At 46.3% G+C, this 12,285-nt stretch overlaps 1 protein-coding gene across 1 annotated transcript; it reads left to right on the top strand.

Moving 5' to 3' along the window:
• Positions 1 to 113: 113 nt before the first annotated feature.
• On the top strand, positions 114 to 10,708 carry RBM18 (RNA binding motif protein 18). Its single transcript, XM_019540991.1, has 5 exons — positions 114 to 261; positions 3,671 to 3,797; positions 4,960 to 5,046; positions 7,138 to 7,223; positions 8,568 to 10,708. The coding sequence occupies exons 1-5, from the start codon at positions 152 to 154 to the stop codon at positions 8,725 to 8,727; spliced, it is 570 nt and encodes a 189-aa protein (XP_019396536.1). The 5' UTR covers positions 114 to 151; the 3' UTR covers positions 8,728 to 10,708.
• The last annotated feature ends 1,577 nt before the right edge of the window (positions 10,709 to 12,285 follow it).

Genomic DNA, 12,285 nt, shown 5'->3' with positions numbered 1-12,285 from the left:
TTCTGTCGGAGGGCGCGCTGCAGGACGGCCACCGTCGGGGCCCGCGCGCTGCGTCTACGTCATCTCCGCGCGCCGGTCGGGGCGCGTCGCGGGGCTGTGACGTGAGGGGGGCGGGGCCGGGCAGGCGCTGAGGCGCGGCCGGGCCGGGCCCATGGCGGCGGGCGAGGCGCTGCCGCTGGAGAACGCGTCCATTCTGTCGGAGGGCGCGCTGCAGGACGGCCACCGCCTCTGGATCGGCAACCTCGACCCCAAGATCACCGAGTGCGTGCAGGCCCGGGCCGGGGGGGTCACTTCACTCCGCGGGCCCGGGGCGGGGGGGGTCACTTCCTGCCTCGGCTCTTTTTGTGTGCCCCCCCGCGTTCAGTACTGGCGGCGCGGCGCGGCCTCCTCCAGGCCTTGGGGGGTTGGGGCGGCGGGAGGGGGAGGAGGAGGAGCCGGGTAACTTGAGATGCTCTCGCGTCTCATTCAACGCCGTGGCTGAATCGTGTGCGCTTGTTTCCGTTCCCTTCGCTTTGCATTGAAAGCCTGTGGGAGTCCCCGAGGTTATTTTAGGAAAGGTCCAGTTTTCCACACGTGTGCGAAGGAGAAAGGATCGTGGCCATCTGCGTTGGCGCTGTACGTGGTACGCGGGGCGGTGAGGATGGCGGCGCAGTCAAAACCGACAATGCCGCGCCGCCGGGTGACCCGCGCGCGCGATTCCCTCGAGCGGTGCCGCAGCAGCTGTGGACGGAGGTGCTCAAAGCCAGCAGCCCGCGGCCAGGCGCCGTCAAGCTCGTGGGAAATGAGCAGGTCGGAGCACCGGTGGTGCATGTCACGACTGTGAATGAAACGATACCAGCTTCCCACTGTCGCGTAGCAGAGCAGCTCTTGGGACGCCGTGTGCCGTCCGACACGGCTGCACGTGCCACTGCTCTGCTGTGAGATCAGGGCGGGAAAGCGTCCGAAACGTTGCGCCTGCACGGAAGACTTCTCGGCGGTGGTTGCTGTGTAATGTTCCCGTGGCAACTACAGCGATTGTTCTTGCGCGAGAAAAATACCGCTAGAAAAGATGTCTCATGTATTTTTAGGTTTCTAAAACCTGGAGACGCAATGCGCCAGCACCGTGACTAACTGCGGGTGTTTTGGAGACCACAAGACCACAATTTTAGGCCCCCTGTCGCAGGATGGGAGACCAGATGTTAGGATTTGGGGTTCTGTTTCTCTGCCCCTGGCTTGCTGTGACGGGTCACATCCTTTAGGTGTGCCTCAGCTTGCTCGTCCATAAAATGGGTGTAGCGGCTGCCTTTTTCTCAGTTGGTGAGCAGCTTACTATGTGAATTCTTCCACTAAAGGATGTCCTGGAAATGCGAATGCTCTTGTTTACTGTGTTGAAGTTTGTTACATGACAGCACCTAAGTTAACCTCTGCTCTCAGTGGTGCTCGTTGGATCTCCATGCAGCCTCCACAGGATGAAGTGCTGCACATTTGTCTTCCTTCACATGTGCTGCTGTTTGTCTCAGATCCCATCTTGATGAGTTTTACCTAGAAAACAATGTGCACATAAGTTGTTCGGCATTTTACTAGCTCCCAATGGAGCACAATTCCCAGTAATAATAGGTTTAGCATGTGGCCCGGTACCTTTTCAGTATCCTTGGGATAGCATTGTTTAGAGGAAGCCTTGAATGTGTTTGAATAGCACTCAGGGTGCCAGGAGGAAGGCTGGAGGAAAAGGAAATGGGAGAGCTCCTGGTTTGTCTCACATTCACATCAGATGACAGGAAGTGGAAACTGAGGCTGGCTGGAGCAACCTGCAGGGGCCACATCTGTGTGAGTGGCTCAGGACACCATGAAACCCAGAGAGCTGATCTAGGAAAGCTTATGAACGTGGGGTCTTCCTCAGTCACCCCCTGCTTTTGAGAGAGAGTTTCCCCTTTGGTTCTTCTCTGACTTGGCTTGTGGAACCACTTGTCAAATCTCCTGAGCTCAACTAGGAAGAAACAGCAGACTTGACACGTGCTCTTATTAACAGTGCTGTTTGACCCTCGCAAGACTGCAATTCTAGCCTTCCGTCGAGAGCAGGAGTTCTACCCTGTAGTCCTAGAAATGGGGCTAAGAGTGGTTTGAGGATAAAGGGTGTCCTGGTCAAAGATGTCCTTTGTATAATCAGCTGGGGATCTCTTCGTGATTACAGTATTTTTAAGACATTTACCAACTCCTATTCTGCCAGGAAAATAGAAATAAATAGTTACTACTTGGCTGAGGGGAATTTCAAAGGGAAAACAAAACCAAAATGTGTTCTCCTTGGCAAGGTAGATGCATATGGCTTTTGTTACACAGAGAACAAATCCCCTAGTTCAAATCAATATAGGCCAAAGACAAAAGATAGTGCTAGAGTATTCACAGTCTTTAGTTTCATGCTGCTGAAGTGGCTACTAAAATGTGTGACATTGTCTTAGAAATAAACTGAGGCTTTATCATATGTATTTTAGAGGCTCTGGAACTTCCATTTCCTAGGTCCACAGGGTTCAAGAAGTGACTTCAGTGTCTTCACGAATTGAGTATATCCCAAGTGCAATTTTCAAAGGTTTAAATTTTTTTTCAGTATTTTAAAAATATGTCCTTGTTTGTATTTTTGTTCCACTGAGCACAGGTAGGATGTTCTCAGGTCCCTCAGAAGAAAGTAGCTTAGGAAATATCACTTCAGTATTTCTTTCCCCTTCCCCCTCCTGCCCCCGAAGGGGTGTAAGAAGACTTTTCCGGCAATCGATTACCATCTGCTTGTTCCAGCACAAAGCAGCCTGGCCTGTATCCACTGCTGGCCTGAAAATGTGTTGCCTCTTTACCTCTTTTGAGTGCACATCCTGAATGTCCGCTGACCCTTCTTGGTAGATGACTTGCATTCCTGGAACTCTTGCTCATCTGCTGAAGCTTCAAACATCTTTGCAGACTTCCTTTAAGAAATATAAAGGGCTGTGTGCACTTGCCAGTCTCTCACTTTCCTGAAGGTCCTTGACACATTGGAAGTCTGAGTCAACTACTGAACTTCTGAGTTCATGCATGTGCTGTCTTAGTAAGTGCATTTAGGGTTCTTCATGCTTTTCAGTGAAGATTCTCAGAGTGCACTGCAGAAACTGCCTGAGGGCCCCCCCCCCCCGAGGCAGAGAGGTGAGCGTTCTTCCCAGCTGAAACAGGCACAGAAAGGAGCTCCAAACTCTGTACAGCAAGTAGGTAGCAGCACAAGAACTTGGGCATCTCAGCTCAATCCCTAAACAACACCTCTTGTTGCAGAGGAACTCTGGTTAGGTAAGAGGTTTTTGAGGTTTCCCTTCAGATCAGCTGACACCATCCTAAGGAGTAGTCGTCTTATTTTATGTGTGTGGCACACCAAACCGCTAAGCAGATTGGCCAGGTGGGAGCTCTTATACTGTGTGCTTGGATTCCATATTTGCTTAACAAAACCCCGTGATAACGCCGCTAAATCTGTGTCCGCCTAACATTTAGGTTTACATTCAAAAGGAAGCTGGTGGAGAACATGAATGTTTATCTGCCTGAACCAGAATTTTATCCCTAGGTTTGCTTCTGAGTGGCAGAATTTGAGATGTGACCATTTTACCTTTTGTCTTGTTGTTTCCCACCTGTAACCTCCAGTGGAAGGTGCTGTGTAAATATCTCTGTTGTCTTGTCTCTCCAGATACCACCTTCTCAAACTTCTGCAGAAGTTTGGCAAAGTAAAGCAATTTGACTTCCTCTTCCATAAGTCTGGTGCTTTGGAAGGGCAGCCCAGGGGATACTGTTTTGTCAACTTTGAAACCAAGCAGGTAAGTTATGTGCGTGTGTGGTGGTCTTTTCTTCTAAACTGGTGGCTTACCTTGCCTGCCTGTTACTTCGATCAGTTTTAGAGATGAGTGAAGGGAGGAAGGAGCTACCTAAAGCCTTGCAAACCCTGCCCCCCCCCCCGATACGCCAATCCCACCCAGATGGTGGAATTGCTAGGAAGAGCCAGGGTCTGTTTCCTGAACACCTGCTTTTTGACTCCAGCAAGAATGAGACAGCCATGAAGCAGTCCAGGAAGATAATAAATGTAGGTTTGAGTGGTGCGCAGTACCGTAATTTGGACTGATGAGGCTTCTTCCCTTCCCCCCCATCTTCCTGGATCTTGGTGCGTCAGACTGGTACAAGCCATGGGGTTTGTGCCTTTCTCCAGCTGCCGCGCAGTAGAGAACCTTCTGGGTTTCTAGCTTGTGCTTTTGAAGTTTGGATGGAAACCTGAGTTCTCTTTGTAGTCTTCTAGCCACAACAGTTGAGTTTGTTGTCTCAAATTAGATTTGTGCAGTTGAAAAGAGCTGCATATACAGTCTTCCTCTGCTCCTGGCTCCCCACTGCTTTTCTGCTTAGGAAGGAATGATCGAGCAGAGATCTGCAGCAGAGAGGAGCTGATGACAATGGTATTGCAATGAAACTGAACAATCATAGTGGTCTTGCAGTGCAGCAGGCCTTTAGGGTAACTGAACACAGTTCAGGGTAATCAGGACACAGTCATCAGCTCGAACACTGAATGGGTCTCCTGCCTGCCAGATACTGTGCTTTACGAATTCTGGTGGCCTTTGTATTCTCTTCGTCCTGTCTTGTTCTCAGATCTTTCTAGCACTACTGTACTAGCAGAATCTGTGCTGGATGCAGCGGGGGTGAGGCTGAGAGAAGTGAAAAGTGAATATCAGTAATGTAAACCTCCCCCAGCTGCTGTTCCATGCATTAGTTTCATTGGAGACTCCCGTACCATTTTGTCTTCTTCATTGCAAGTAATGTATATAGAGGCTAAATGGTCCTGTGGATAGTAACCGAATGGCAGTGTAGATTGCTCCTGTGCTCTTAGTTGGCTGTTCTTGTGAATCATACAAAAAAGAGAGGTCCTTAAACCTGAGACAGACTCTGACTGGAGACTTAGAATTGTTCTATTTACTGAGCTATCTTCCTGTGCAGGAAGCAGAGCAAGCTATCCAGTGTCTCAATGGCAAGCTGGCTCTCTCTAAGAAGCTGGTGGTGCGGTGGGCACACGCCCAAGTCAAGGTAAGCTTCTGATGGCAAACCTGAGTGGTTTATCTGTGTAGGGTTAAAATGAGAAATACTTTAATGACTGTCCTTTTCTGTACTCTACTTTTTCAGTTCAGCATTTACAATGTGTATAAGCTACTACAGGACTCTAAACTGTGCTTTTTCTTCCTTATATTGACACAGAGACACTGCAGCACATTTTTTTTGTATATTTTGAACCCTTTTTTGGACATTCTCTTCTGACAATCTTTTCTATTAAGGGCTTCCCTTATGACCAACTGTACATACCAGATATCAAGGATCAATTTTTGATTTTCCTGTACTGAGCGGTAGCTGCATTTCAGTTGACACTCCAAGAAAGCAGTTGTAGTAAATGCAGAAATGTGGGAGCTGGCCCACAGAGTTAGACCAGTGGTCTGTCTAATTTAACATCCTGCCAGGTGTAGAATCTCCATAACAGACGCTTAGGGAAATATCTAACCCCTTAGGGAAGTTTTTTCCTAGCCCCAGTCAGTTTGCGATTTGGCTCAAGGTTTTTGGACAGAAGAGTGTCACTGAAATCCTCTCTTGCTTAGCTTTCCACTCAGCTTCCTAAAAGGCTGGTGGCAGTATTGCCTTTCGCTGCTGACTTTAAGTGCTGTACTTCATCAGTATGCTGCATAGTTAAAATAGCCTTTTCCTCCTTTTTGGCACATGAATTTCTGCATTTAATTTCAGGGTTTCACTAGAAGATGGTTGCAAATTCTGTTTAAATTCTCTTTTTTAGCTTCTTGGGTTTCTTGTCCCTTTTTTCTGCAGCTGGGATGTCACATTGTAAATGAAAAGCAATTCTTTTTCATTTTATTCCATTTGGAGCTTGAATTTGTTTTAAAATGGGCTTTTGGGAGTGAGATGCTCCTATGAATATATGTGGGGCAGTTTGCTTCTAACTTGTATAAATGGTTACTTACAGAACTCCCTGTCCTCTGTGCTTGTCGTGAAGTACAGCTGTATTTGTTCGAGTGCTAGATAAGTAGGCACCCTTGTTAAGGGAGGCCATGTTGCTTTAATTATCAGCCCTAAGGGCTGAGCACTCCCCTGAGTCCATGCAGATTCTTGCAAACCTAGTCTCCATTTCTTGAACTCTGAATTCTGAAACTCTTAGCCTGCTACATGCTTCCGGATGCCTGAAAAATGATCAGGCCATAAATGGAATTTCTGTCAGTGCAGCGAGCCTCTTCATGGAGAGGAATATGCTGAAAAGCCGGGTGCATAAGCAGTGCTGGAGTAGGGCAAACTGCATGCAAAATAACCTAGTTCAGTTCATTGGAACATCTGCAAATCTGTGAATGGAAAGATTTTTTTTAACTGCATGAGGCTCTTGCGTAGCATGATGAGCGTTTGTTTTAGACGCCGCTAGCACCCTGCTACATAGTTTTTTAAATGAACAGCCAAGGTTTCGGAGAAAACCTTGCCAGACGCTGTCAGTTTGAGCAGCTCTAGCAAAAAAACAAACCTGAAAACATGCCAAGCGAAACAAGGGAGCAGAACAGGCTGCGAGTATTTCAGGAGGCCCGTTGAGACGACAGGCTAATAAGCTGCCTTCTGCAGAACGAAGGAGTTTAAGCACAGGTCTTGCATGCGTTACTTGGCCACTGCAGGATATTGTGCAACTGCAGCCAGGCAAAGCGCAGCACAAACACACTTCAGATGCACACAGTGCTTGTATAGAGATCACACCTATCGAGGCAAATGGCTCTACCGTTGAGCCCAAACCTTAAATCTGACTAAGCATGAGCCACATTTGGAAGGTTTAGAGTTGGCACTTAGGAGCATAGTATAGGCAGCAAAGCAAGTTGTAAGAAATTCCTAATGGTCCAGAATAAAGTACACATGAGCACCCAGCATCACGTTCTTAGCTGACCGCCAGGCTGAAGCAGAATAAATGCTAATGTTGGGTTTCTGTGTGGCTTGACCAAAAGACTTTTGCCTTCCGGAAAAATGTTATATGACATTAATCCAATTTGGAAGTGTTTCTGATAGCAAATGCTGTGATGTCTATGCTTTTCATGTAATAATGTTCACTTAAGCAAAATCTTTGCTAATGTACCTTTTTCTACCCAACAGAGATATGATCATAATAAAAATGAGAAAATTCTTCCCATCAGCCTTGAGCCATCTTCCAGCACTGAGCCAACCCAGTCCAACTTAAGGTAGGAACCTGCCCGGTTCAGGTGTGGCCACATCACTCAAACCAGGACCATGACACCCTTTGACATTGTTGGGATTGGAAAGGGCTCATAACCTCTCTGCTTGCTTGCTCGCAATTGAAAAGATAACTAAGCAGTGTCTTTTTTTAATGGGAAACAAAATGCAGTAAAATATATTTTTTAGAATTTTTGACATGTCAGTTCCACATTTATGGAAACATGGAACCACCAAGATGCTACACTTAAAAAATGTTGGTCACGTAACTGCATCTGACCAAGGGAGTCCCATGCCTTTTTAAATTGGTTTCAGCAGTATTTTATATCTGTACCAGATTCTAGAGACTGTGCCTCAATGGTCTGCTCCAAGCAATAATTTGAATACCTCATTTTTAGAGGCAATAAAAATTCTCATGCCTATCATGTTAGGAGACTGTTCTGGGTGATAAGAAGGTGTTCTGTTTCTCATAACTTTTCTGGAACAGAAGTGAAAGTGGTAGTGCAAAAATCACTAGATGTTCCTCATTAGGATAGTACATCTTGTCTTGAAGGGAGATTTGGGGTGTGGTGCAAGTGCAAGGCTGAATATATATCATTCGGGTGCACAGAATACAGTGAAGGGGTAGCTTTTGGAGATTTAAAAAATAGATGGGTGAGGAATTAATTCCTAGTCTTTTGCTCTGTCCTCTTTGTGACTGACTCTTGGTTCCTTTGTTTTTTAAGTGAAAGACGGGTAATTTCACCGCTTTGCTGTACTCATTGTTTGCCTGTGTAGTAACTGGATTTAGCTACTTCCTGAAAGCAAGAATTTCCTTGGTAGAAAAGTCGAACATGCTAAAATAAACAAAATTGCCAGGGCAACATAAGTGTTATCTGCTATGATATTGGATCTGAAGAAGCAAATTGAAGGGGGAAAAGTCTCTATAAAAGGGGTGGAGAGAGTTAAGAAGCCATGTCCTCTTGACCAGTATAAATTCCCTAAAAACGTTAAGATGCACTTATAGAACTTTTAAATGTCTAAAGTATCACCTGGACAATAGAGAGCATATAGACTGCTGGCCTAAAACAAAGGACTGGGTGTTGGGACTAGCGAGCCTTTGTCTAAGAAATGTCATGTGGGTCAAGTCCTTAACTTCCTAGATTACCTAAATCACATGCTGCTGTTTAGCTACCTCTTGGGGAAGCTGAAATGTTTAATATTTTCCATACTGGGTAGGACAGTGTTGGTGAAAAGTTCCTGTGAATTTAGGGTGGCAAAGCAGTCCCTTTTGGGGGGGGGGGGAAGAGGGGTGAATGCTGTCTTTCACCAGAGTCAATCTCACCTCTACCTCACTTTCCCCCCCTGTCCAGTGTCAGTGCAAAAATAAAAGCAATTGAAGCCAAGCTGAAAATGATGGCAGAGAATCCAGATGCAGAATTTCCAGCAGCACCGGCTTATTCTTACTTCAAACCACCAGATAAAAAAAGGACTACTCCTTACTCCAGAACAGCTTGGAAATCCAGAAGATGATGGTTGTGAATGGATCACAGTAGCAGGAAAACGGGGAATCTTTCAGTGCTTTTGTACTTTGTAGAGCGGGGAGGATACTGACAACTGAGCACAGTATCACTGTATAGGGTCCGGTGTTTTATAATATAACATTTTAAGTGTTCCGATAACTGATCCTTATTGCCAGTGTATGTATGGAATGGAATGCTGTCCCCAAAAGCTAAGGTTTCATCCAAATTTTGTGACTAATGCTTAGACAATCCATGTTGCTTGTCTATATTTTTTGCAAAACCGGAAACTTTGGCCAGTGGGCTGATAGGAAAGCAAATGCAAGGAAAGTTGTATTAAATTCTGGATCTTGCACTTAAGAGCAAATCCAAAGGAGTATGCTGCTTTGCTCAAACTTATTTTAAGCAGGGAGGGGGAAATACTTAGTTTTTTGTTTTCCTTTTTTTTTTTTTAATTGAAGCATCAGTAGCTTACATAGAAATTTTTTTTGTCTTAAAACTAATTTTAAAAGAATTTTGCAACCTTTTTAACAACTATCGATGCAGAATTTATATGCAAGGAAGCAAAATTTTGCACCTTGACTTCTTAACTTTAAAGGTAGATGTAACCACAGGAGAGCAAGGCATTTTTAAGTGTTAATGCTTCAGAATAGTGGTAGATGTCTGCATTTCTCGGTGAATTGGCATGATCAAGCTGCTGTACACCAGTGGATTTCATTCCGTACGCTGAAAGTGACAGCACTGTAGAACGTGCGTCCTGAAGTCCCACGTTTGGACACGAGAAGTTCCTGGGGTAACATTATTTTGTTTAAAGTTAATACAGCGGCATATCATGTATGCATAAATATAATCCCTTTTAGCAATCAGTCCATAAACCAGATGTGACAGCGTGAGACTGTAGCCCCCAAGACATCTGTCAGACACATTACCTCCCACGCAGCCCCAACTGCACTTGTGATTGGTTAGCAAAGATGCTTGAGTATGTCTGGGCATACTTGAGTGGCAGGAGTATGTGGTGTAATGGTGCTACTGAATTCTAGGGATTATCTTTGCTTTAGAAGGCATTTAATTTACATCTCTAATGACCTAGTGCTTCTTAGTGCTTCATTCCAGTTGCTCAGCCCACAGCACATCCTCCTCGCTGCATGTTCTCTGCCGTGTTGAAAGACTTGGGAAAAGGGCCCATAAAACTGCAAATGCTTGGTTCCTTTCTGTATACAGTGCTATGGTATATACACATGTAAGCAGGATTTATAGGGCACCATGCGCTTGCTCCAGGGCAGTAAATGGGTTTTTCCCCTCTATTGCTAGTGTGTCTACACTCTCACTTGGCACTTTCTTTTTTCTTTTTAAATAAGTGTAATAATTTTACCTTGCTAATGAGCTACAAGCAGTTTACCAACACTACTACCTATTGCAGCTTCTAAACCAGGCAAGGAAGGAATCTTTAAACTGTTCAAGATTTCTGTCTAAAACCAACATTTTCCAATTTTAACTATATAACAGCACGTCGCTTGCAGTACAGCAAATTCTATGCAGCATTGCAGGTATGTCCTTTATTCCTCTGAACTGTTGAGAGCTTGCACTTGTCTGAGAGAGGCGGTTTTTTTGAAACCTAAAATGGATCAGTCTTCAGCTGATTTCCCCCACCCTCACCCCCCATTAGCCAGGTACTTCCAAAAAGTGACTGCCTCCAGGATTAGCACTGCATCTATTAACCTCCCTTGAAAACAGAGTCCTTGTTCTTGTTTTGTCACGTGTACAAGGCATGGGCTGACCTTAGCAATCCTCCAAGGACTTGTACTTCCATTATTGAAAACAATACTGTCAATTCTGTTTTTTTGAAGTTGACTTGAAAAAAAGTAGCCCCTGAATTGGAATCAGGCAAACAGCTGTGTTTTCCTTTAACAGCCATCTTTGATATTTATTTGTATTTAAACTATAATTTGTTGAGGTTCTTTCAGTTCTGTGTGAATAAACAGGTTTAAAATGCATACTCTTTTTCTGCAATAAAAGCAGTCAGTCCGGATGGTGCACGGCTGGGGTAATAAGCCTTTGCTCAGTCAGCGGATGCTACTTACATTGTAAATGAGACCATTTTGCAGTATTACAGTGCGTTAGAGAAGAGCCTTGGATTCAGTAACGGATTTGCACCTGGGACAATTATAGTGCAAGGCTGTCACTGCGTGTTGTTCCCATTACCGCTAACTAGTCTTTTAGGGATTGATCCTTTGGGAGTATGGCTTGTGGCAAGGAGCTACATCTGACTTGAGTGGGACCTGGGATTGCGTGGCAATAGGACTGCGTGGCAAATCTCTTCCTTTACAGGTGGGAGGGGAACGCCACTTGGCATGTAACTCCTGTAACCATTGCAGAGTTATTCTCCAGCCAAAAGAATGGAGTTGCTTTTGCCCCAAACAACCCTGAAAACTCACATTTTCTTTTTCAATGACAAACTTGTCCCAGCAGCTGTAGAGAAGTACTCTGTCATTTTCTTTGCCACGATGAAAGGCTTGCAGGAGGATACACGGGTAAGCCTCTGTGTGCCTCTAACAGACTGATCATCTCATTCTGGTGCTTTTCGTACTACCTAATTGCAACAGCAGCACACATTTATTTTTGTGGATTTCCAACTCACCCGTGGTAGTGACCAAAGACTGCAGGTTGGAGCGCAGCACCAGGGAGGATTTAGACAAGACAAGAGGGAATGGGGGCGAAAAGAAGTTCAAGGATTTGAATCTTTTGGTTCATTTTAGGGCTACTTTTCCCCTCCCACATAAGAGAACGCAAATGTCCTAGTTGCATTTTGTGTGTCTTCAAAATCTAATGTTTGATGTAAAAAACAAACCAAAATTCAGGGTCTTCAGAAGCTAGGCTAGACAAGGATCCTGCTCCCAAAATGTATTAATCGGTTTTCAGATTGCAGCGTCCTGTCACAATAGGGCTGGTGGCGTTCCTCTGCCTTCAGGGAAGTGTGGCGAAGAGGGTCTCCTCGCTGTGGCAAAGCCGAGGCGCCGGGTCCCAGCACAGCAGACCAAAAAGCTGCCTCTAGGCTGCTGACAGAAAATGCACAATCAGTCACTGTAACCCCTGTGGCCCGGCGTCGATGCTTGCTGACAAGCAAAGTGCAGGCACGAGCAGGGGTGTGCATTAACCTAGAAGGTGGGGAGGGGGTTATTTGGTTAAGAAAGCAGAAAAGTGGCCAAATCAAAGCTCTCGCCTGTGCGAGGTTTGGAATAAAACCGTCATGCGCGATGCGCTGTGCGGCTGACAGGAAGCGAGCCCGGGAGCGTGCAGAAACACCTGGTGCCAGGACTGCCACGGTGCTTCGTGCCCCCCACACCGCAGGCGTTCGTCCCCCTGGGCAGCGAGCGGGCACCCCCAGCCCTGACCACGAGAAGCGGGGCTTGCCATTCCCCGTCTGCTCCCCCCCGCTTTTCGGTGGCATTTACTCCCGGGCGCCTCGACTCGCCCCTGCTGCCCGCTCTGCGCCGGCCCCCCGCGGCACCGTCCGTCCAGCAAAGCCCGGGGGCCCCTTCCCCCGCCCCCGGGGCCGCCCCGGCCGCGCAGG

This window comes from Crocodylus porosus, unplaced genomic scaffold (genome assembly GCF_001723895.1).
Source record: "Crocodylus porosus isolate Cpor-Errol unplaced genomic scaffold, CroPor_comp1, whole genome shotgun sequence".
NCBI lineage: Eukaryota > Metazoa > Chordata > Crocodylia > Crocodylidae > Crocodylus > Crocodylus porosus.
Note: the sequence above shows the minus strand (reverse complement) of the source record. Positions and strands in the feature narration are given on the sequence as shown.

Excerpts from the sequence above, each read along its gene's own strand:
- RBM18 (XM_019540991.1), top strand. The coding sequence starts at position 152 with ATGGCGGCGGGCGAGGCGCTGCCGCTGGAGAACGCGTCCATTCTGTCG. Across the intron at positions 5,047-7,137 it reads GGGCACACGCCCAAGTCAAG|AGATATGATCATAATAAAAA; the intron begins GTAAGCTTCTGA and ends TCTACCCAACAG. Across the intron at positions 7,224-8,567 it reads CCAACCCAGTCCAACTTAAG|TGTCAGTGCAAAAATAAAAG; the intron begins GTAGGAACCTGC and ends CCCCCTGTCCAG.